Genomic DNA, 26,035 nt, shown 5'->3' on the forward strand with positions numbered 1-26,035 from the left:
ATTGACTTCAGTTTTACTAGGGCTCCTTGATGCCACACTGTAGATTCTGGTATAGCCAGCGACAACCTAAAGTAAACCTGCCAGAGTCGCTAAGGTCAGTTGTGGGGAAGATGTGATAAAAAATGTCCGAGTGAGAAAAGTGGGTTTTACCATCAGCTGCACTCCTCTAATGTAAAACTGCTGCAGATATTATTAAACATACCCGCACTGCATTTCGTTCCTGAATAATTCAAAAGTGGCCCCGAGCTAAAACACTACATCCTTCACTGATGTATCTATCTTTCTGTCCTATTAATATACATCGTGTAATACTATTAATTACAAACTATGTTTGGTTGAACCAGTTCCTTGATTCATTGCGAACCTCATCGATTTGGCTCAATTTAAAAATTAAGATAATTCAACTCTGTTCACAACGTTTATTTTATTTAATCTGTATTTTTTTTGCAGTGTTACAGAAAGTCAATGAAAGGCACACAGGGTTAGAGTGATCCACAGGGCACACAGTGATCCACAGTGTAGGCAGGGTTAGTGACCCATAGTGTAGGCAGGGTTAGTGACCCACAGTGTAGGCAGTGATCCACAAGGTACACAGTGACCCAGTGTAGGCAGGATTAGAGTGATCTTCTAGGCACTGTGTTGGCCAGTTCCAGCCTGTCCCGGTGTAACAAGATTCAGTGCTAAGACACAGAGATCACAATGAAAGGCACTTTCACCGGGACATCAAACGATCTAGATGCTAGCACACAATTCAAATTAACTATCTCTTTCCCTTACAGGCACAATTCATTGATCGCTTTTATTATTGTGAGTCAGGAGCACCATGCTCTAACATTGAATACCTCACAGCTGCAGTCACTTGACTTCAGCAAGCAACCAATGCTTTAACTCATAGATTGTTAATGGATAAATGTGCAAAACCATTGCTCTACGTGGCTCTTTCTAATGGTATGTTTGAGTCAGTGTATGAGGAACCCAACACCGGCAGGTGCAGACCCCATTCTGTGAGCACAGCCACAACGTCATTTAACCACAGAAAACTCAGAGGAGTCTGATTTTCATCCCTTTTCCACTTCCCCTCCATCTCCCCTGAAGGTGCCAACTTGCTGTGATGAGGGTTCCACAGGTGCCAGTCACCCACCAGTATCTCACCCAAGTGACCATTCTTCATGCATGAGACTAGACAGTTGATATCAGGCAGCTGTTCAATTGTGGGGTGTATTACAACCAAGCTTAATTCTGTCCTCACCCAATGTCCACACACCAGCACTTTCCACCAAGAATCACTGAATACCAATCAAGAGCGGGAACCTCGGCTGATCTTTTTCCCCCTCCCTAACCCAGGGGTACTGAGGCTAACTGCAGTGCCCAACTGCTACCCCAAAGTAAATCAGCTGACTCAATACAGACAAGGATTTGAACCAGAGACCCTTTGGTCTGTATGACTAGTACCACACTGGGCAGGGAGTCTGACCCAGTAATATAACCAAACAGTGATGAAGGAAAATCAACACATGTGGACGACACATGCTGGTGGTACTGTGTCTGAACAGGAGAATCACATCACATCCATCCTGAGCAGACTCTTCAATAACTGACCAGCAACAACTTTCAGCGAGTGATTTGGTGCTAAAAGGGTTAAATTACGTGGACAGGTTGCATGGACTAAGTATAGAAGATTAAGGGGGGATCTAATTGAGGTGTTTAAGATGATTAAAGGATCTAAGAGGGTAGATAGAGAGAAACTATTTCCTCTGATTGGGGAGTCCAGAACAAGGGGGCATAACCTTAAAATTAGAGCTAGGCCGTTCAGGGGTGATGTCAGGAAGCACTTCTTCACACAAAGGGGAGTGGAAATCTGGAATTCTTTCCTCCAAAAAGCTGTTGAGGGTATTAAGGGATATGGAAGTTGAGATACACATCAGCCATGATCTAATTAAATGGCAGAACAGGCTCGAGGGGCTGAATGGCCTACTCCTGTTCCTATGATTCTCAATGTGTTCCTACAACGTTCCCGATTACAGGAAACTTTCGATTAACCGGCCACTAAATAACCGGAAATGTCGATTAACCGGCAAAATTCAGGAGTCGGTTCAGATAACTTTTTTTTACTTTTAGTTACTTTTTTTTACTCATTTCTGGCTGTGCAAGCGTCTAACTGAAGCTGTTGCTAAGCTACAGAGACGCTTGCAAGCTGTGCTGATTGTTTTGAAGCAGGGTTTGTTGCTTTAGACGGAGCGCTGAGCTCCGTATCTTTTAACTATAGCGCTCGATTCTCCGGCATTGTTGATAGACCGGCACCAGCTCGGTCCCGTCCGTGCCGAATACCAGAAAGCTTCCTGTACAAAAAATTTTCCCCCCATACCTGGATTACTGGCGGTCACTGTTTTAATTTAGCAGTTGCCCCGAGTTAACCAGTTGTTTCACAATACAGACAGCATCTTTTCACAAGTGTTACCACTGACTGACCCTCTTGGTTGCAGCTGATTAAAACTTGGTTGGATGAAGCTGCAATCTTGTCCCTGTATGAAGTTAGCAAAAGGTAATGACATGCAAGCTCTGAGGATATGAGTGTACTGCGTTTATCTTTAGGGAGCAGAGGTTTAACAGTGTAACAATCAGTTGGACACCACAGGCTCCACCACAGTGTCCCAGCCATCAGAAAAGACGGGCTGTGCTGTCTTACTCGCTGGTGGAGTAACATTAGGCAGGCTGACCACAGGCCTCAGGTAGGATTGCTCCTGTATTCTGCACCTCCAGCACTTGGAAAAAAAAGATTAACAGCAACATTTAAAAAAATCCAAAAGGAACCACAGCTTCTGATCCCAGGTCGGTGCAGAGCTCACCAGATGTTGAGGGCCGTATAGTTTACATATTCTTCCTCGCTCATTCATAAATTAGTTAAATATCTTTGTACTTTTATCCTCAAACAGAATTCTATTTCATTACAATAAGCGTTGAATGTGAAAACAATCGCTATACAAAACTTGATTTATGATTTCTGTTCGAGGTCCCACCTGTGCAACATGCATTGAGGGAATTGTAAAATGTGTAATCTGAGGCGGCACAGTTAGAGACAGAGGGGCCTGGACACAGCAGCTGGTGGGAGGTGGACAAGATGGCCACAGCGAGGCCTCAACATGGACCTGAATGGCGGGGACAGTGGGGTTCACTGTGCAAATAATATTGTTTTTGTTCACATCCAGTCCGAGACTGGCAGGTTGAAAGCCCCTCTCTGCTAGTTACATGGGTCCTACATGAAATGAGATGGGGGCAGTCGCAATCCAGTCCTTGATGTGTTTGGGCCTACAGAACAAAACCCCTCCTAATTCAGCACTAAATTGGCAATCCCATTAAGAGAGGGCGCAGGAGGCGAGTGTAAGAAATGTGAAAATATCACACTCGTGCTCTTCTGAATTTGGAACAGAGACAAATTGTTGGGACGTGTAGAGGAGCTTTACTCTGCATTTAACCTGTGCTGCTAATGTTTTACAGAGCGCTTTACTCTGCACCTAATCTGTGCGCTCGATGACCTGGCAATGTTTGATGGGGCAGTGTAGAGGGGTCGGACCGAGGAGTGCTTGACACGGACACTGGGTGCTTGCATTGGAAAGTGTTCCATTCCTCAGTCACTAACATCCCTCAAATTGATGAATACAAACAAATTAAAAAACATTTTAAAAAAGCTAGACAACTAAGGAGTGAGCTGAGGGGGAAGTGAAAAGCTGCAGGGTGGGCTGTGTATTCACTGGTATACAAGGAATGAGGGGGTCAGCAACAATTGCATTAGTTTTACATTGGAATTGTAAAATGTGTAATCTGAGGCTGCACAGTTAGAGACAGAGGGGCCTGGACACAGCAGCTGGTGGGAGGTGGACAAGATGGCCACAGCGAGGCCTCAACATGGACCTGAATGGCGGGGACAGTGGGGTACAGATCAGCAGATTAACACAAGCTGACGCTTTACGAGGCAGTCCCTAATTTATTTCTGATGTTGCTCCCAGACCAGTGTATGGACTAGTCTAGCCACGTGATAATGTCCTTCCAAGTGGCCCAGCATTGCTCTTGTTGCACTTCATTACCATAGGATGCAAACGGTGTACAGGCCTGGGGCCATCGCTGAGTTTCATAACTGTCTGTAGCAATCACTCACTCCACCAAATTGTCGCTGAGGCAGTTGAAGTGAGAGGAACATCAGTAGAATGGAGTGGAGCTGTACTCAGGCTGTTCCAGTGTAGTTTGAGGAATAACAGACTCTCCTACTAACATGTGGGATGGGAACACCCTCTTCTTGGTCTCCACCAGAGACCCAACAGGCAGGTTTTGCAACTCCTTTGGCTCAAAGTTGATGGAGACCATCCACTCCCTCTGTTTTTATGGGAGGTTTCACCCCAGTACATAAACACTCAGTACCTGTAGCGGGGTGACTCAGGCCTTCTCTCGGTAGTCAGGATAGGCTAGTTTCTTGAGTTCGTCCCAGAATAGCAGACTGAAAACCGTGTGTGGGCCTAAGCGGAAGTAGGCAGGTCCGATTCCCTTGTACAGACCCAGAAAGCCCTCCTTACACAATACCTTCATCAAACAATCCCAGAATCCTTTGTAAAGCTTCCCCTATAAGGAATAAAAATGTTTAAAATCAGACAGATCCGTCTTCAAGGGACACTACACACACTGTATCAACACATGCATTAATGCTCATTGACCAGCATCACTTAAATAAAATGGGGTAGATTTTGACCTTTGGGCAGCTGACCGGTGGAGCGCTCTGCTTGGCCGCCCATTCCGGGGGTGAAGAGGCCCCCGTCATTTTGAGGCTCCGGCCTCAGTTAAACTCAGCAAGTAAGCCACAGGGCACCAAAGAGGCGCCCCGATGCAGCTCACCGGATTGAGGCCACAAAATTGGGCCGGGGCTTCACCAGAATGGTAAATTGTGGAGTGGGGGGATCCTGGGGCAACAGCGGCTCAGATTATTTTTGTGAGCCCACAAAAATAATTGAAGACTGACTTTTAGAGGGTCTCTTCTCTTCCATGGCATGCACTGCGCAGGCTCTGACTAGTTCCTATCTAAAATGGCAATCGGGGTCCTATTTAGATACGATAGCAAAATACTGCGGATGCTGGAAATCCGAAATAACAACAGAAAATGCTGGAAAAACTCAGCAGGCCAGGCAACATCCGTGGAGAGAGAAATAGAGTCAACGTTGACTCTATTTCTCTCTCCACGGATGTTGCCTAGCCTGCTGAGTTTTTCCAGCATTTTCTGTTGTTCCTATTTAGGCAATAGGGGCTAGAAATTCAGTAGGCTTTGCGCCCAGTTTTCGCCCAAAGAGGGCTTTTGCGCCACTTGCTGAGCTTTCGCCGATATTCAGCGCTGCGGTAATGGCGGCGTTAGCCAGTAGCACTGCGCCGCCACCGATGACGTCATCGGTGTGCGCAGTGCCCCGCTACCGGCCCGACCGCCATATTTAGTTGCGGCCGCCTCTTCCGCAGCGGCCGCAAACAGCGATCAGAAAACGGGGCCGTCCTGTAGCCTTAGTGGGGCGCTTTAAGGTGGAGGTGCGGCCGGCCGCTTTTTCGGCGGCCGCCTGCCCCCCCCCCCCCCCGTGGCATTGCCGGCTGCTTTCCGCGAACCCGGCACTTCTCCGTGGTGCCGGGCTCATTTGCCGGCACTATCCAGCAGCGATCTCCCCGTTGCAGGCACCTCCCCCTTAAGAGAAGGAGGAGGCCTGCAGTACCGCAGCCTGCCGCTCCGCAGCGGGTGGCGCAGCGGCGTCTAGAGCGCTGAAATTCAGTTTCAGTGCCCCAAGCGGGGGCGAGCACACCCTGGAATAGCGCCCGGTTCCGACTTGGGGCGCAAAAAGTGAATATCTGACGGGCGCAACTGGCTGCGCGCTCAGCGCTAACTTTTGGGCGCACGCCAGATGGCGGGCCCAAAGTGAATTTCTAGGCCTAGGACTCCAATTTCCAAATTAAAAAGGTGCCTATCGCTTGAAAAAGGCAGATGCTTTGGACACCTGTCGGTAGCCCCCTTTTAAAATGGAGCCACCTGCATCACTAGTGGTTACCGACCCCATTTTGAGGCCATTATCGCCCTGTTAATGCCAGGCAAGGGCACTTAAAATTGACCCCAATATCTCCTTCCAGTATAGGGTGAGGGGATGTTTGACACACAGGAGAAAAATCAACCGCATACTTTAAAAACTAGTTGAATTTGACACTGAGAATGGCTGGAGGTTAGGGTAATGTGTAAACTGTTTAGCCAGACTTGAGGTATGGTTTCACAGGCACCAGCCAGTCTCTGCTACCTCGTCCAAGTAACTATTCATCGTGGATAAGCTAAACAGCAAGTGCCAGTGGACTATTGCCCCGTCCTATCTTCACCTTAGATTCACACCCAGACACTTAGCAGCAAGGGCACTGGATAGCGATTAGAAGTTGGAACCCAGGCTGAAATTATTCCCCTCCCTAGCCCAGGCTAATTGTAGCTCCCTTTACTGCAATCAGCTAACTCAACACAGACTAGGGATTAGCTTAGGACCATGCTGGTTTGTTCACACTGGGAGCATACTCAGTAACTGAGCCATCATGGCAGAGGAATGGATAAATATTATCAAAGTGTCTTAAGCTGTTCATGGCTTGTATGGACAAACTAGCGAGTTAGCCGCTCCACCCCTTTAGCTGCAATATTTAGACAGATTTTCAGTTTTCCATCCTCCTTTGGTTCCACTGGGAGAGGCAGGACTGCTGCTCGACATTCCCTCCGTTTGCTGTGGGAAGCTGGTTTGTTTCACCTTGGCACCCGCTTCTCCATCTGCCCCCCGCAACCCGAGCAAGAGGCCACCTCACCACATATAGAACAGCAGGAGCAAACCTACATGCTGCCACTCACTGGCACCCAACACTCACCGGGCACACTGCCCCTCGTGTTCCCAACCCTCCTGGATTGTCCCGGAGTCTCCAGGAATTGAAGATTAATCTCCTGGACACTCGCTGTGAACAACACCCGGGAGAAAAATCATAGGGGCATTAAAAAAAGTGATTTTTTTTCATTTTCTTTGAAGATTTTCATTTATTAATTATGAAAATATTGGAGATGGGGGATAAAGGGGTGTTTGACTGACAGTCGAGAATCATCCAATCATGATTGCTTTCCAATTGGCGTGGGAAGGCCCGAGGATGGGCGTGTTGGGTAATGGGGTGGGTGGAGGTCATGTGATGAAGCCTCCAGGAATACACCCAACCAGAGTAGACAACCCTAACTGCCCTGTACAGTCACGGCCAAACAAAGAGATTTAAACACTCCCTCTGTTCTACTCGATGTTGTAATTATGAGTTGAATTTCACCAAGTTTGTTTTTTTATTGGGTAAGTGGATTTAGAGATACCAGTGCAAGTCTGGCTGGTCTAGGTCTCCCTCTCCCTATAAGCAGATGTGATGGGTGGCGGGCCGGAAAGAATTATCGATTCCACAGGCTACATAACGGTTACTTGAGTGGTTTGATTGTGGGGAGGAGACTTACCTTGCCAACGTCATCTACTGGTTGGTTGTAGAGTCTCGTACTGATGACATCAAAAGGAGTCATGGTGATCACCACGGCAACGCTGCTCATCATCCCTCCCACCAAACCGACCAGCCAACTGTCATCGCTGAACCACTGATTGCATTAAAAAAAATGCACAAAATGCACAAATTAAAGCACATTAATTCTCTTAATTAATTCGATTCTCAAATGGACCCCACAGCTAATTCACACCCGATGTTCCGCCAGGGAAGTAAAAGAGTTAGGATTCAACATTATTGACCTCGCTTTAACCCAGGCCCACACCATCCCGGCTGCCTCCTGGACCAATAGTGATGACTTGGAACAGAACTAAAGTTAGAACAATGCCAAGCCTCCTGGCTGAAGAGTCAGAATAACAGTTGGGGCCAAATTAAAACTCTCCTTCACCCCACCACTGGCATCCGTGCCTTCAACTGTCTAGGCCCTAAGCACTGGAATTCCTTCCCTAAACCACACTGCCTTTCCCTCTCCCTCTCCTTCTTTGATCCTCCTTAAAACCTTCCTCTTTGACCAAGCTTTTAGTCAACCCTCCAAGTATTTCCTTCTTTGGCTCGGCAATGATTTTTGTCAGATTAGCTTCGTTGAAGCATTTTGGGACATTTTTCAACATTATAGGCGTTTTATAAATGCCAGTTGTTGTTGCTGATTTTCTAATTAGATTCATTCTAAAATATAATCATCACCAAGAATGTAAGCAGCAAATCTGAGGTTGTATGTACTCCTTCCAAATGTTGCTCCAATCCTGCTTGCAGTGGCAACCATCTCCCCATTCAGCCAAAGGATCCAATTGATACTGGCTCTGGCTCCTACCAGTCCCAGCTCCAACCCCAACAGTGTGTCAGCTGTGGCTCAGTGGTAGCACTGTTGCCTCGGAGTCAGAAGGTTGTGGATTCGTCCCACTCCAGAGACTTGAGCACATAATCCAGGCTGACACTCCAGTGCAGTGCTGAGGGAGTGCTGCACTGTCAGAGGTGCCGTCCTTCGGTTGAGACGTTAAACCGAGGCCCTATGTGTCCTCACAGGTGGGCGTAAAAGATCCATGGCACTATTTTGAAGAAGAGCCGGGGAGTTCTGGCCAATATTTATCCCTCAACCAACATGGGATGTCCTGAGGTCATGAAAGGCATTATATAAATGCAAATTCTTTCTTTAACTCGACTGGTCCTGGCTGCTTTATCCAGGAGGAGTTGATGGGTGAGCTGGACTTGGTCATAGTCATAGAGCCATAACGGCACAGAAGGAGGCCATTCGGTCCATCTAGTCCGTGCCGGTGTGGGATAGGATGCGAGCAACAGAGTTTTGGATGAGTTGAAGTTTATGAAGGGTGAAGGATGTGAGGCTGGCTCAGAGAGCATTGGGGTAATCGAGTTTGGAGGTAACAAAGGCATATACAGGTATGAGGGCTTCAGCAGCAGATGAGCTGAGGCGGGGTGGAGGCAGGCAATGTTATGAAGGTGGAAGTAGGCGGCCTTTATGATGGTGAGAATGTGGAGTTGGAAATTCAGCTCAGGGTTGAACAGGACGCCGCGGTCACGAATAGTCTGGCTCAGTCCTCATAATTTTAAAAACCTCTATTAAATCTCTTCTTGGCCTTCTCCGCTCCAGTGGAAATAGTCCTAATATCTTCTATGGTATCATCCTGGTGAACTTCTATGGCTTTAACGTCCATTTTATAATAAAGCTGATGTCCACACATGCACATTTTGCAACAGGGGTCAGGAGCAGGATCCTTGGCTGACTTTCCCTCCCTAGCCCAGGTCACTGAAACCAATTGTAGAGCCTCAGCCGCCACCTCAACTGAAATCAGTTAACTCAGCTCAGGCTGGGAACCAAACCTGGATAAACGCATTAAACCATTGGGGGAGGGGCGGGGGAAGAGAGCCCGGATTGTGAAATATTGAACAAGCAACGTCACGGAGACCGCTGCCTCCAACAGCCCCTGAAAGGTCTGTAGCGTCAGGGACCCTCCTGAGGTCTGATGAGTTGCTGCACCGTGATCCTGTCAACTTGCTATCAAATCAACAAAACTGGAATTGTAACCAGATTGTACACAATCTGAATGAAAGGCTGAAGTTGTTAATCATCGTCCCTCTCAGTGATTTGTCACACTCCCCACCTTGACATGCCGCTCACCTGCTGGTCTTTGACTAGTTGCTTGGCAGAGGCAAATGTAGCGAGTTGCGCTGCAGATCCAACCATCACCCGAGGAACAGCACCACTGACCCCTCGCCACAGGCCCAGAATCCCTTGTTGTCTGTAGATTGTCAAGAAGGCGGTCGTGACTCCCTGGGGTTGAAGATACAACAAGGTCACACTCGAACAACAATCAGTCCGCACCCAAGCAAATGGAAATGGCCATCACACAGGGTGAGCTTCATGGACTGGACTGTATGTTACCAACAACTTGCATTTATATAGTACTCTTGTGTAGGGGAATAGAAGGACGCCAAGCAAGGGACAGGAAAGATTACGGGGGAGGGGGGCTGACAGTACAGTTGAAGATACTTGCATTGGAGGCAGTTCAGAGATGATTCACTAGGTTAATTCCAGAGATGAGGGGGTTGACTTATGAGGAAAGGTTGAGCAGGCTGGGCCTATGCTCATTGGAATTTAGAAGAATGAGAGGTGATCTTATTGAAACATATAAGATACTGAGGGGGTTCGACAAGGTGGATGCAGAGAGGATGTTTCCCCTCATGGGGAAATCTAGAACACGGGGGCACAGTTTTAGAATAAAGGGTCGCCCTTTTAGAACGGAGATGAGGAGGAATTTCTTCTCTCAGAGCGCCGTAAATCTGTGGCATTCTCTGCCCCAGAGGGCTGTGGAGGCTGGATCATTAAATACATTTAAGGTGGAGATAGACAGATTTTTGCAAGATAAGACAGTGAAGGGTTATGAGGAGCGGGTGGGGAAGTGGCTTTGAGCCCAAGATCAGCCATGATCTTATTGAATGGTGGAGCAGGCTCGAGGGGCCAAGTGGCCTATTCCTGCTCCTATTTCTAATGTTATGTTCTAAGAGATGTTTTGAAGAAAGGGGGAGAGGTAACAAGGCAAAGTGTTTTAAGGAGACAGGTCCAGAGCTGGAGCAGACTGAGCGGGAGATCAGCCTCTGATAGTTGAGCAGAGGGTGAGCGAAGCAGTGATCCAGTGAGAGGAGCGGAGAGTCTATGGGAGAAGCAGTGAAGGTTGTTGGGGACATCACTGAGATAAGGAGAAATGAGACTGTGAAGGGATTTGAAAACAAGATCAGGAACTTGAAGTCAATGCAATTGGAAGCCAGCCACACGGGGGATACATGTGAGGAAGGCATTAGGTGGTAACACTAGCACATCACTGGTCTGTAGCTAAATGTAATAGTTGTAGTTTAACCTACTAGCATTAACCTCCGGCAAACCGGGAATGCTTTTGCACAGCTCCCAGGGGCTGGTTCCAGAGTGCCGTAAACCGGTGTCCAACTCCCCTGCTTGTTCCCTCAGTCAGAGAATGACTGACAAGGAAAACAAACTGAAGGTGTGATGAAATAATCAGCCAGGGTGATGGGATTAAACTTCAGAATGGAAAATGTAAATTGTGTTTTCGTGGGGTCAGCCCAGCTCTGGCTACCCCCCCCCCACTATCACTAAAGCCTTTACCGTTAACGGGACACTGGCAGCTTCAGCTGCAGTTAATAACTGACTGTATCAGAATTGCAACATCATTAGTGACCTTTACTGCAGTGAAACACTGGCCAACTCTGAACAGAACAACAAGCTATCGGTGACAGCAGGAGTACAGAGTCAGCGCGTTAACCTCACTTAACACCAATTACTGCTTTAACACAAGGGACTTTGAGAGATCCACAGTGCCAGATTCTGTCCAAATCTGTCCTGTCGGCATTATTCCAATCTCTTTAGATTCTCTCATTTCCTTCAGACAGTGAGCAGCTGGACCACAAGGTCTGGGCAGTGCTGACCTCTGCTATCCTGGCAGTCTAGGGTGCGTCTGGGCTAGGAGGAGAATACAAATCCTCCAGGCTTCTTGAATCTGCTCACTATCCAGCGACTCTTGCTGAAAAGTGCGTACGTGGATGTTCGGATGAGAGTAGGATTGGGCCTGTCTGTGATGCCTCATTTGGGTGGAATAGCCTGCTAATACTTACTGTCTGGGGTGTAACCAGGAGTCAGTACATTCAAAGAGGAGGGGACTGGTGAGAAATTAAAAAAATGTCTCCCCTAGGTTCAGGTTCACTCAATGCAGAACAATCTCTGTCAACAGGTCCCCATTTTATACGATTTAAACTGCATTCCATATACATTGTCCCCATCTCCCCTGAAGGTACTGGCTCGCTGGGGTATGGCCCCCCGGCTGCTCTCCAGTACCTTGCTCTATGGGTCAGGGAGCAGGAATCCCGGCTGATTTTGCCCTCCCGAAGCTGGGGTCACAGAGGTCCACTGATGCACTCCCACTGCTGCTCCAGCTGAGGGTGGCTGGTTCAGCACAGACCAGGGATGGCATCTGCTCCCTGGTCTGTGGCTCAGTACTGCACTAGGCCACCGAGGGGCACTGTTCCTTGCCATTCACATGTATTTCACTGGATTTCTAAACACAGCTGCCCCTCACCAAGAGTAAACCCGAAGAGGATAGCAGTTATGTTTGTAGCTCCTCTATGGAAAAAATAGTCTGCAGAAAGACCAAAGCAATGGGCAGGGGTTGAAGAAAGGGGGGAGGAAGGGAGAGTGCAATTCTCAGATTTGGTGTGAGCCAGTGGCTCAGTGGGTAGCACCCTCGCCTTTGAGTCAGAAGGTTGTGGGTTCAAGTCCCGCTCCATGAGACTTCAGCACAAAAACCTAGGCTGACACTTCAGTGCAGTGCTGAGGGAGTGCTGTAGTGTCGGAGGTGCTGTCTTTAAGATGAGACATTAAACCGAGGCACTGTCTGTTCTCTCAGGTGAATGTAAAAGATCCCATGGCACTATTTCGAAGAAGAGCAAGAGAGTTATCCCTGGTGTCCTGGCCAATATTTATCCCTCAATCAACATCACTAAAAAAATTATCTGGTCATTATCACATTGCTGTTTGTGGGAGCTTGCTGTGCGCAGATTGGCTGCCACATTTCCTACATTACAACAGTGGCTACACTCCAAAAGTACTTCATTGGCTGTAAAGCGCTTTGGGACGTCTGGTGGTCGTGAAAGGTGCTATATAAATGCAAGTCTTTTTTTCTTGATATTCTGGGGGCAAGTAACCTAATCCACCCATGGGGAAGTTGACGGGATCGGGAGCAATGCTGGTTTTACACCTCGCTTGATTTTATTCTCCAATGAAGTCAATAGAGAGTAATATTGGGTGGGATGTAAATCCAACGTTGCACCCGATCCTGTGGGTTTCCCACCCGACGAGTTAGGTTAAAATGACCCCGTTAGTATCAGAACCACGCAGGGCAACATTGTGCAGAAAGGATCCCAACTGAACAGCTCACGTGTTCGGAGGGATTCTCTCCCCTCTTCACCAGTGGCAGCCTTTTTATTTGTGTGTGTGTCTGTGGGGGTCTCGGCGCCTCGTCTGGAACATGACCACCACTGAGGAAAGCCAGAAAATTGCGATCCTGGACCTACTAACCAGTACCTGTGGAAGTGGAGATCCAGTGACAATATCCCTCTGCCCTGTTGTATTGAATGGAGGTAATACAGGGATTAAGAGAGAGCAAGAGATTCAGAGAGAGAGGGAAAGGGAATTCCTTTCTCTGGACTAATGACTGACCTTGGCCCGAGATGGTTTTATTATTGGATCAAATAGGTGGATGTGATTTACAGCAACAGGGACTAAAAGACGACAAGTCCCCTGGACCAGATGGCCTGCATCCCAAGGTCTTAAAAGAAGTGGCTGCAGAGATAGTGGATGCATTGGTTGCAATATACCAAAATTCCCTGGACTCTGGAGAGGTCCCAGTGGATTGGAAAACCGCTAATGTAACACCCCTATTTAAGAAAGGAGGGAAACAGAAAGCAGGAAACTATAGACAAGTTAGCCTAACATTTGTCGTTGGGAAAATGCTGGAGTCCTTCATTAAGGAAGCAGTAGCAGGGCATTTGGAAAAACATACTGCAGTCAAACAGAGTCAGCATGGTTTTAGGAAAGGGGAATCATATTTAACAAATTTGCTGGAGTTCTTTGAGGATGTAACAAGCAGGGTGGACAAGGGTGAGCCAGTGGATGTGGTGTATTTGGATTTCCAGAAGGCATTCGATAAGGTGCCACATAAAAGGTTACTGCATAAGATAAGAGCTCACGGAGTTGGGGGTAATATATTAGTATGGATGGATAGAGAATTGGCTAACTAACAGAAAGCAAAGAGTCGGGATAAATGGGTCATTTTCTGGTTGGCAAATGGTAACTAGTGGGGTGCCACAAGGATTGGTGCTGGGGACCCAATTATTTACAATCTACATTAATGACTTGGATGAATGGATCGAGTGTAATGTAGCCAAGTTTGCGGATGATACAAAGATGGGAGGGAAAGCAAGTTGTGCGGAGGACTCAAAGAATCTGCAAAGGGACATAGACAGGCTAGGTGAGTGGGCAAACATTTGGCAGATGGAGTATAATGTGGGAAAGTGCGAGGTTATCCACATTGGCAGGAAAAATAAAAAAGCAAACTATTATTTAAATGTTGAGAGATTACAAAATGCTACAGTTCAGAGGGACCTGGGGGTCCTTGCGCATGAAACACAAAAAGTTAGCATGCAGGTACAGCAAGTAATCAAAAAGGCAAATGGAATGTTGGCCTTTATTTCAAGGGGGTTAGAGTATAAAAGCAGGGAAGTCCTGCTACAACTGTACAGGGTATTGGTGAGACCACACCTTGAGTACTGCATACAGTTTTGGTCTCCTTATTTGCATTGGAGGCAGTTCAGAGACGATTCACTCGGTTAATTCCAGAGATGAGGGGGTTGACTTATGAGGAAAGGTTGAGCAGGCTGGGCCTATACTCATTGGAATTTAGAAGAATGAGAGGTGATCTTATCGAAACATATAAGATATTGAGGGGGCTCGACAGAGTAGATGCAGAGAGGATGTTTCCCCTCATGGGGAAATCTAGAACTCGGGGGCACAGTCTCAGAATAAAGGGTCGCCCTTGTAGAACTGAGATGAGGAGGAACTTCTTCTTTCAGAGGGTCGTAAATTTGTGGAATTCTCTCCCCCAGAGGGCTGTGGGGGCTGGGTCACTAAATACATTTAAAGTGGAGATAGACACATTTTTGCAAGATAAGTGAGTGAAGGGTTATGGGGAGTGGGCGGGGAAGTGGCTTTGAGCCCAAGATCAGCCATGATCTTATTGAATGGCGGAGCAGGCTTGAGGGGCCAAGCGGCCTATTCCTGCTCTTAATTCTTATGTTCTTAACAGCAAAAGCACCAATAAAACCTGGGCAAGCAGAAGAGGATCAAGCACACATCCTAGGTATCTTCTCTCTCCGTCTACGTCTCTTCCTCAGTGTGTCCATCCATCTCTCTCGCTCGGATCTGATTTATTTTCTGTGCTGATTTCTAACACAAAGAACAGGCAACATTTAACTGCTGTTTCCAGTTTGGCTCAGTTAGTAGCAATTCTGGGTCAGACGGTTGTAGGTTCGAGACGCATTCCAGCAGTGTGGTAAACCACTGTTTGTATTCCTGTTTGTCCTGTTTGTATTCCACTGTGTACATGCCTGGACATGCCTCGGCTGACTCCTCCCACAGGTCCTAGTATAAAGGTGACTGCTCCCCAGCCCTTTGTATCCTGGACCGGTCGACCACTCGAGGCAGACCTCCATTCTGTTGTTAATAAAAGCCTTTAGTTACTCTTCTAACTCTCAGTCTTTTATGAGTAATTGATAGCGCATCAAGCAGTTTAAGCCCCATTCCTAGCATTTAAACACATAATCTAGGCTGACACACCTGTGCAGTACCGAGGGGTTTTCTGCATTGCAAAAGGTGTCATAGTTCAAATGAGACTTTAAACTGAGAGCCTCTGTGTGCCTGTTCCAAAGGTTCAGGTGATCTCCTGGCAGGATATGAAATATGGCACAAAGTTCACCCATTGTCCTGGACAACATTCCTCCCTCACCCAACAAGACCAAAAACAGATTGACTGGTCATTCATCTCATTGCTGTTTGTGGGATCTCACCAATGTGCACAGTCGCTGCCATGTTTGCCCTTATAACAGTGACTACTACACTTCAAAGTAATTCATGGTGTTTGAAATCATTTTTGAGAGATCTGATAAGATGCTATACAAATGTAAGCCTTTCTTTCCAAATAGTTTGTACCTGATGGTTGTGCTGGTGTCCCACGGCGATGACGGCTGCAGACTGGGCCTGCAGGTGAGTCTTTACCTGTGAGGAAGCAAAACACATAACAGTCATAAGTGGTTTATGGACCGTGCAGAAGAGGATTCAGGCACGAGCTGGGAAGTTACAAAATCAATTTACAAACTCTCAATAAAGTTAAAATAATTGCAGAAATCTTGATCTTCAGCAACATTTCTAAGTTTGGATTTATTAAAACCATGAGTTTTAAAGTGCTTGGTGAATGACTAACACTGTCCTTACCAAAGGATTTTTTGACTGCTGAATTGGCACTAATGATCTAGGTGAGCATTTGATTCCACTCTATTAATTATTTCACAACTAACATTCAGGAAATTACAATGGCCCAGAAATTCGGGTCTCCATGGGTGAGTACGCACGGGGTACTTGCCCATAGGCCTGATGGAAGTGCCGGTTTCCTGCATGCACTGCGCATGTGCGAGAAACTGGCACTTCCGTTCCTCTGAAAGCAGGGGTTCAGAGGTCGAACGCGTGCGCGGGGGAGTCTGTGCGTGCGCATTGAACTTACGTTTTTTTGTTTTTTTTTTAAAACAGGTTTTTCCGTGAGGGTAAGTCTTTAGAATTTAGAAATGTAAAAAGCAGGCGTAAGGCCTGCTTTTTACAAGGTAAGTGGTGAATTAATTAAAATTAAAACATTTTTTCCACAGGTTTATTATTTTTAAATACTTTAAAGCAAGGTAAGTTTATTTTTAGCCCCGTTAGAATATAAAATTATATTTTTCAAAAATTTAAATTATTGTTTAAAATAGTTATTTCATGTAATTTATAGTTTATTTTAAAAATGTGATGTTTAAAAAAAATGTATTTTGGGGCCGTAGTATTTATAAGTCTTGACAGCTCTTCCTGTCAAGACTTATGAATGGAGCATTCCCTGCTCCGATTGGCTACCCATGGCCCACGTGATCCCAGGGGACGCATCGAACTAACTGCGCCCCTGGGACACGCAAGCACTGCGCACCGGCAGCTGTGCCAGGTCCCGGATCGGAATTCCACAGGGCCCTACAACTCAACTGCCGGCGCGCAAGGTAAGTGCAGGTCGGGGGCTTGCACCCACGGGAAGCCCCCGACCCGAATTTCTGGGCCAATATAATTCCTTACGAATTAGATCATCAGACACCATAGAGCCCAGTCTCAAGCACAGGGAGTGTTTTTTTTATTCAAACATGGAACATGGGCGTCGCTGGCAAGGCCAGCATTTATTGCCCATCCCTAATTGTCCTTGAGAAGGTGGTGGTGAGCCATCTTCTTGAACCGCTGCAGTCCGTATGGCGAAGGTACTCCCACAGTGCTGTTAGGGAGGGAGTTCCAGGATTTTGACCCAGCGACGATGAAGGAACTGCAATATATTTCCTAGTCAAGATTGTGTGTGACTTGAAGGGAACTTGGAGGTGGTGGTGTTCCCATGCGCCTGCTGCCCTTGTCCTTCTAGGTGGTAGAGGTCGCGGGTTTGGGTGGTGCTGTCGAAGAAGCCTTGGCGAGTTGCTGCTGTGCATCTTGTAGATGGTACACACTACAGATGCAGTGAACCAGTGGTGGAGGGAGTAAATGCTTAAGGTGGTGGATGGAGTGCCAATCAAGCGGGCTGCTTTGTCCTGGATGGTGTCGAGCTTCTTGAGTGTTATTGGAGCTGCACTCACCCTGGCAAGTGGAGAGTATTCCATCACACTCCTGAGTTGTGCCTTGTAGGTGGTGGAAAGGCTTTGGGGAGTCAGGAGGTGAGTCACTCGCTGCGGAATACCTGCTCTTGCAGCCACAATATTTATGTGGCTGGTCCCGTTAAGTTTCTGGTCAACGGTGACCCTCAGGTTGTTGATGGTGGGGGAGTCGACAATGTAATGCGACTGAATGTCAAGGGAGGTGGTTAGACTCTCTCTTTTCGGAGGTGGTCATTGCCTGGCATTTGTGTGGCACGAATGTTACTTGAAACTTATCAGCCCAAGCCTGAATGTTGTCCAGGTCTTGCTGGATACGGGCATGGACTGCTTTATTGTGCAATGAGAAAGGGTTAATTAATAACCTTGTAGTAAAGGGGCCTTTAGGGAAGAGTGACCATAATATGATAGTATTTTATATTGAGTTTGAAAGTGATTTAGTTAAATCCAAAACTAGGGTCTTAAATCTAAACAAAGCAAACTACGTAGGTATGAGGGGCGATTTGGCTGAGGTAGATTGGGAAACTACATTAAAAGGTATGACGGTAGACAAGCAATGGCTAGCATTTAAAGAATTAATCATAATTTACAACAAATATACATTCCCTTTAAGGCACAAAAACCCCACAGGAAAATGGTCCAAGAGAAGTTAAAGATAGTATTAGATCAAAGGAAGAGGCTTATAATGTTGTAGTAAGAGTAGTAAGCCCAAGGATTGGAAGGATTTTAGAATTCAGCAAAGGAGGACCAAGAAATTGATAAAGAAAGGGAAAATAGAATATGAGAGTAAACTAGCAAAAGACATAAAAACAGACTGTAAAAGTTTCTATAGCTATGTAAAAAGGAAAATATTAGCAAAAGTAAATGTGGGTCCCTTACAGGCTGAGACAGGAGAAATTATAATGGGGAATAAGGAAATGGCAAAGAAATTAAACAAATACTTTGGGCTGGATTTTCTGAATGGGAAGCTTTTGGAGGCGGGACTCCCACTTGTGGGGTTTCAGTCCCGCCTCCATCAGCTTCTGGCCAACCAGTGGAATTTTCCCCTGATTGACCTATTTAAGCCCACCCGGCGGGCTCAGCAGGCCAATTAGGGGGAAGTCAGTGACAGAGCACGTCAACATATCAAGAATTTTTGAAAGAAGAAATGTAATCGTTTGACAGCTCTGTGAAGCTGTCAAACACTGACATTCTGTGTAGTTTCATGAGTCCTTGTGTTCAGGACTCATCAAACCTTTCTACTTTGCAGAAATCAGCTGGCTGTTGGATCGGAGGATGCAACAGCCAGTCTGTGATCTCTACAATGGAGATGTCGGGGACTCCGGCTCCGCAGCGGCTGAAGGCTGTAGGTAGAAACAAAGGTAAGTTAACATTTTCTAACACTTTACACTCACCTCACATACTTATCACTCCACACTTGCACCCATCACTCACCTCTACATTGCACTTTCAGACCCCTCCGACCCCCGCAGACCTCCTACTCACCTCCTACACCCCGGCGGGGTTCCCCCAGGTCGGGAAGCCCGCACTTCAGGACAAAAAATGGGGATAATCCTATTTTCTGCCTGTTAACAAGCAGTTAATAGGCTTTAATCCCTTCCCGCCTCCAAAGAGACGGGACCCGGGGCGGGACGATTTCCCGCCTCCTGGCAAGAGGGCACAGAGGCGGGTTGGGGGCGGGTTTGCCACCCACCCCCAAATTCTGCAAATTTCCCAGCAGTCCCGCCTCCTCGGGGCTGAGAAAATTCAGCCCTTTGTGTCTGTCTTCAGGACGGCGCAAAACACCTTCCAGAAATAGTGGAGAACCTAGGCTCTAGCGAGAACTGAAAGAAATTAGTATTAGTTAAAAAATAGTACTGGAGAAATTAATGGGACTGAAAGCCAATAAATCCCCATGACCTGATGGCCTACATCCTAGGGTTTTAAGAGGTGGCTAGAGAGATAGTGGATGCATTGGTTCTCATTTTCCAAAATTCCATAGATTCTAGAACGGTTCCTGTGAATTGGAAGGTGGCAAATGTAACCCCACTATTTAAGAAAGGAGGGAGAGAGAAAACGGGGAACTACAGACATCAGTAGTAGGGAAAATGCTAGAATCTATTATTAAGGTCGTGGTAACAGGGCACTTAGAAAATAATAATAGGATTGGGCAGAGTCAACACGGATTTATGAAAGGGAAATCGTGTTTGACAAATCTGTTTTTTGAGGTTGTAACTAGCGGAATAGGTAAGGGGGAACCAGTGGATGTGGTGTATTTGGATTTTCAGAAGGCATTTGATAAGGTACTACACAAGAGGTTATTAAACAAAATTAGGGCTCATGGGAGTGGGGGTAATATACTAGCATGGATTGAGGATTGGTTAACGGACAGAAAACAGAGAGTAGGAATAAACGGGTCATTTTCGGGTTGGCAGGCTGTAACTAGTGGGATACCACAAAGATCAGTGCTTGGGCCTCAGCTATTCATAATCTACATCAATGATGTGGATGAGGGGACCAAATGTAATATATCCAAGTTTGCTGATGATACAAAGCTGGGTGGGAATGTAAGTTGTGAGGAGGATGCAAGGAGTCTTCAAGAATATATAGGCAGGGTAAGTGAGTGAGCAAGAACATGCAAATGGAATATAATGTGGAGAAATGTGAAGTTATCCAATACTCCAGCCAGTGGAGAGTTTCCCCCCCGCCCCCAATTCCTAATTACTTCAGTTTTACTAGGGCTACTTGATGCCACACTTGGTCAAATGCTGTCTTGATGTCAAGGGCAGTCACTCTCACCTCACCTCTGGAATTCACCTCTTTTATCTATGTTTGGAATAAGGCTGTAATGAGATCTGGAGCCGAGTGGTCCTGGTGGAACCCAACCTGAGCATTAGTGAGCAAGTTATTGTGCAGAGGTCACAGTCTCAGAATAAGGGGTTGGCCATTTAGGAATGAGATGAGGAGAAATTTCTTCACCCAAAGGGTTGTGACTCTTTCGAATTATCTACCCCAGAGGGTTGTGGATGCTTAGTCATTGAGTATATTCAAAACAGAGATCAATAGATTTTTGGATACTAAGGGTTATGGGGATCGGACAGGAAAGTGGAGTTGAGGTAGAAGATCAGCCATGATCTTACTGAATGGCGGAGCGGGCTTGAGGGGCCATATGGCCTATTCCTGCTCCTATTTCTTATGTTCTTAAGTGTAAAGTACTACATATAGGAAGGCTATATAGACAATGACATAATAAAACTCACTACACACTTGGTTTGAGCATAAAGCAAGGCTTTAATCAACTTGTTTCAAAACATGGAGGTCTAGTTGTACTTCACTAGTTCCTTGTCTTACAAAATGTCCCTGGAAAGCTGGGCCCACGCCCGAGTATTTATACTCCTTGGACGGCGCCACCAGCTGGCCGTCCAGAGTTATTTCATGAGTAGTTTCTTGATGATGATGAGATTTATAACAGACAACATGCATATTTAATGAATAATGTTAAAATAACTAAAGGTGAAGCTGAAAGACCGTACCAACAAGCTACACAATCAGCTGCATATACCTAACAAAGCAACACCGAGTGAGCCAGCCACAGCTCATGATTTGAAGAGCAGCAGCTGTTGTTTTCCTCTGCTTCGTAAATGTGCAAATTCACTGGAACAGATTCTGCTGGCCATGTGACGCTAGGACTATTTAAATCTCAGCCGTATAGAAGTTTCAGTTTAAATAAGATGGTAAGAACTTGCACACAGGAGCCGCAGGAACAATTAGAGTCATAGAGTCATAGTTATACAGCACAGAAGGAGGCCCTTCGGCCCATCGTGTCTGCGCTGGCCATCAAGCCCTGTCTATTCTAATCCCATTTTCCAGCACTTGGTCCGTAGCCTTGTATGCTATGGCGTTTCAAGTGCTCATCTAAATGCTTCTTGACTGTTGTGAGGGTTCCTGCCTCTACCACCCTTTCAGGCAGTGAGTTCCAGATTCCAACCACCCTCTGAGTGAAAAAGTTTTTCCTCAAATCCCCTCTAAACCTCCTGCCCCTTACCTTGAAACTATGCGACCCCTCTACTAAGGGGAAAAGTTCCTTTTTATCTACCCTATCTATGCCCCTCATAATTTTGTACACCTCAATCAGGTTCCCCCTCAGTCTTCTCTGCTCTAAGGTAAACAACCACAGCCTGTCCAGTCTCTCTTCATAGCTGAAGCGCTCCAGCCCAGGTAACATCCTGGTGAATCTCCTCTGCACCCTCTCCAATGCAATCACATCCCTCCTATAGTGTGGCGACCAGAACTGCACACAGTATTCCAGCTGTGGCCTAACTAGCGTTTTGTACAGCTCCATCATAACCTCCCTGCTCTTATATTCTATGCCTCGGCTAATGAAGGCAAGTATCCCATATGCCTTTTTAACCACCTTATCTACCTGTCCTGCTGCCTTCAGGGATCTATGTACATGCACACCAAGGTCCCTCTGGTCCTCTGTCCTTCCTAGGGTCCTACCTTGCCTTGTTAGTCCTCCCAAAATGCATCACCTCACACTTTTCAGGGTTAAATTCCATTTGTCACTGTTCTGCCCATCTAACCAACCCGTCTATCGTCCTGTAGCCTGAGGTTTCCCTCCTCGCTATTTACCACTCCACCAATTTTCGTGTCATCTGCGAACTTACTGATCATACCTCCTACATTCATATCTAAATCATTAATGTACACTACAAACAGTAAAGGACCCAGCACCGATCCCTGTGGTACACCTCTGGACACAGGCTTCCAGTCACAAAAACAACCTTCGACCATCACCTCCTGCCACTAAGCCAATTTTGGATCCAATGTGCCAAATTGCCCTGGATCCCATGGGCTCTTACCTTCTTGACCAGTCTCCCATGTAGGAATTTGTCAAAAGCCTTACTGAAGTCCATGTAGACTACATCAACTGCACTACCCTCATCCACACACCTAGTCACCCCCTCTCAAAATTCAATCAAATTGGTTAGACATGATCTCCCCCTGACAAAGCCATGCTGACTATCCTTGATTAATCCTTGCCTCTCCAAGTGGAGACTAATTCTGTCCCTCAGAATTTTTTCTAATAATTTCCCTACCACTGATGTTAGGCTCACTGGCCTGTAATTCCCTGGTTTATCCCTACTACCCTTCTTGAATAATGGTACTGTACTACATTAGCTGTCCTCTGGCACCTCCCCTGTGGCCAGAGAGGTTCTGAAAATTTGTGTCAGAGCCCCTGCAATCTCCTCCCTTGCCTCACACAGCAGCCTGAGATACATCTCGTCTGGGCCTGGGGATGAATCCACTTTTAAGCCCGCTAAAACCGCTAGTACCTCCTCCCTCTCAATACTACAGGAAACTCTCTTTTAACTGGCACCTAAATAACCAGAAATCTCTCTTAACTGGCAAAATTCAGGAGTAGGTTCAGGTAAGTTTTACTTTATATTAGTGGCCGTGTAACCGGGGTTCCTGGATCCGTGGCCGTGTAACCGGGGTTCCTGCACCTGTTGCCATGCAACAGGGACTCCTGGATCTGTGGCCGTGTAACCGGGGCTCCTGCACCTGTGGCTGTGTACGGGGCTCTTGTACCTTAGTAAGTATACCTCTCTGTAATCCAGACTTTTTGATGAACCAGCACCACGCCTGTCCCGTCGGTGCCAGATAAAAAAGAGTTTCCTGTAATTTGTTCAAGTATATCACAATTCCCATGCCTGATTTCTCTGCCTACATCGTCCTTCTCCGTAGTGAACACAGATGCAAAATATTCATTTAAAACCTCACCTACATCTTCTGGCTCTACACACAGATTGCCACTTTGGTCCCTAATGGGCCCTACTCTTTCCTTGGTTATCCTCTTGCCCTTAATATACTTATAAAACACCTTGGGATTTTCCTTTATTTTGCCCGCCAGTGTTTTTTCATGCCCCCTCTTCGCTCTCCTAATTTATTTTTTAAGTACCCCCCTGCACTTTCTATACTCCTCTAGGGCTTCCAATGTTTTTAGTCCTTTGTATCTGCCAAAAGCCTCCCTTTTTTCCTAATCCATTCTTGTATATTCCTTGACATCCAGGGTTTCCTGGGCTTGTTGGTCCCACCCTTGACCTTTACGGGAATATGTTGGCGTTGTACTCTCTCTATTTCCTTTCTGAAAGACTCCCACTGCTCTGATGTGGATTTTCCTACAAGTAGCTGATCCCAGTCCACTTTGGCCAGATCCTGCCTTATCATATTAAAATTGGCCTTCCCCCAATTTAGAACCTTTATTTTCGGTCCATCTTTGTCCTTTTCCATGACTACCTTAAATCTCACCGAGTTATGGTCACTGTCACCAAAATGCTCTCCTACTGTCACTTCTACCACTTGCCCGGCTACATTCCCTAGAATTAGGTCCAGTAACGCCCCCTCTCTTGTAGGGCTTTCTACATGCTGGCTCAAAAAGCTCTCCTGGATGCACTTTAAGAATTCCGCACCCTCTAAGCCTTTCACACTCTGACTATCCCAGTTAATATTGGGGAAGTTGAAATCCCCTACTATTATTACCCTATTATTTCTACACTTCTGAGATTTGCCTACATATCTGTTCTTCTATCTCCCCCTGACTATTTGGGGGCCTATAGTACACTCCCAGCAAAGTGCTTGCCCCCCTTTTGTTTTTAAGTTCTACCCATATGGCCTCATTAGAGGAACCTGCTAAGATATCATCCCTCCTTACAGCAGTAATTGACTCCTTGATTAATATTGTGACACCCCTCCTCTTTTACACCCCCCTCTGTCTCGCCTGAAGATTCTATACCCCGGAATATTGAGCTGCCAGTCCTGCCCCTCCCTCAACCATGTCTCTGTGACAGCAACAATATCATACTCCCATGTGTTCATCAACACCTTCAATTCATCTGCCTTACTTGCAAGACTCCTTGCATTAAAATAAATGCCATCCAGCCTTGCCATACTCCTTTGTGTCGTTACATATTTGCTCTGCCTTCCAGGCTGACTTGCCACCTCTGTCTTCCTACAGCATGAAAACGGGGCCACTGCACCCTCCCTGTCTAGTTCATCTGTGACCAGTAGACAGAACAAAAGGGAGAGGTTTACAGGGCCCATGTAGACTGTTACTTTAAATTACTCTGCACTGAAACTGTTTCCCTCAGACTGATGAGCAAAACCATTTTGAACACAATTTCACCAGAATTTTAGATAATTGACAGTCATCAGCGAATCGTGCACACCAGGTCTGACAGCACCACAAACCATAAAACAAACAAGAGCAAAACAACCTAACATTGAGCCTTAAAACGGCAGCAAAAGACGGAGCATTCAGCCCAAGGTTAGACTGAGGCACTGAATCCCATGGATATTAATGGAGTTCTTCCAAGGTGCCCATGGGCTTCTCCTGTAAACCATGGCATTGGAGCAACTCAAGTATAAATCTGTGTGGACAGGGGTTCCTACAACATCCATTCCCCACCCAAATTTGTTCCACCCTCTCTTTGAAGCGTTGACTTCTGTTCCACAGGCGCAGATCACCCTCTGGTATCTCACCCAAGGGACCGTTCTTCATGTGTGAGCCTAGCGTGTCAGCCATGCCTCAGTGGTCGCACTCTCACCTCTGAGTCTGAAGGTTGTGGGTTCAAGTCCCACTCCAGAGACTTGAGCACAAAATCGAGGCTGACACTTTAGTGCAGGACTGAGGGAGTGCTGCACTATCGGAGGTGCTGTCTTTCGGATGAGATGTTAAACCGATGGACGTAAAAGATCCTATGGCACCATTTCAAAGAAGAACAGGGGAGTTCTCCCCAAAGTCCTGGGCCAATATTTATCCCTCAACCAATATCACTAAAAACAGATTATCAGGTCATTATCACATTGCTGTTTGTGGGACCTTTCTCTGCACAAATTGGTTGCCACGTTTCCTACATTACAACAGTGACTACACTTCAAAAAGTACTTTGTTGGCTGTAAAGCGCTTTGAGACATCCTGAGGTCAGGAAAGGCGCTATATAAATGCAAGTTTGTTCTTTCTTTAGAACGTCAGGTTTCTGACACAGAGCAAGCTGCGCTTTCCCCATGCAGGTCCTTCCAACCGTGCTTAAAGAAAATATAAAACTTACGTATCTCACAATGACACGATTATTATAATAGTTTTTTTGTGTGTTTGAGTATCTTCATGAATATTTGACGCAGAGGCCTCAGCCTCTCTCAAAAGCCTAGGGCTGGAGTTGATATTCTCTCGGAACTATCACTGTTATCTGAGGAGCTGTAACAACTACAGCTGTGCTTGCACTTCCCAGAATATTACAGTGTGAGCATATATAGTTTGGAGGATCTCCCGTTCTCTCATTGCAAAACTCAAGGCTTGTCTTTCCTCAGGCAAGAGCAGTACTTATGAGTTTGTTTTTCCCAAATGAGCTGAGATAGACAGAGGAAGGTAATAACACCTGCCTTTGTTGTTCATACTGAGAATTTGAAAACAATGTTCACCAAGATTTAATTATGC

The 26,035-nt window shown here is 46.4% G+C and overlaps 1 protein-coding gene across 1 annotated transcript in view; it reads right to left on the reverse strand.

Annotated features, from left to right (window-relative positions):
• Window positions 1-405: 405 nt before the first annotated feature.
• The window catches only part of LOC147100588 (solute carrier family 25 member 35-like), a 35,316-nt gene continuing 9,686 nt past the window's right edge, over window positions 406-26,035 (reverse strand). The window contains exons 2-5 of the mRNA XM_085966994.1: window positions 15,848-15,913; window positions 9,695-9,847; window positions 7,520-7,654; window positions 406-4,611 (exon numbers count right to left, since the gene is read on the reverse strand). Coding sequence (XP_085823120.1) covers window positions 4,429-4,611; window positions 7,520-7,654; window positions 9,695-9,847; window positions 15,848-15,913 — 537 coding nt within the window. The 3' untranslated portion in view covers window positions 406-4,428. The remainder of the gene's footprint in view (window positions 4,612-7,519; window positions 7,655-9,694; window positions 9,848-15,847; window positions 15,914-26,035) is intronic.

Source organism: Somniosus microcephalus, chromosome 25, assembly GCF_052327205.1.
Source record: "Somniosus microcephalus isolate GS21.2 chromosome 25, FLI_Smic_1.0, whole genome shotgun sequence".
Lineage (NCBI taxonomy): Eukaryota > Metazoa > Chordata > Chondrichthyes > Squaliformes > Somniosidae > Somniosus > Somniosus microcephalus.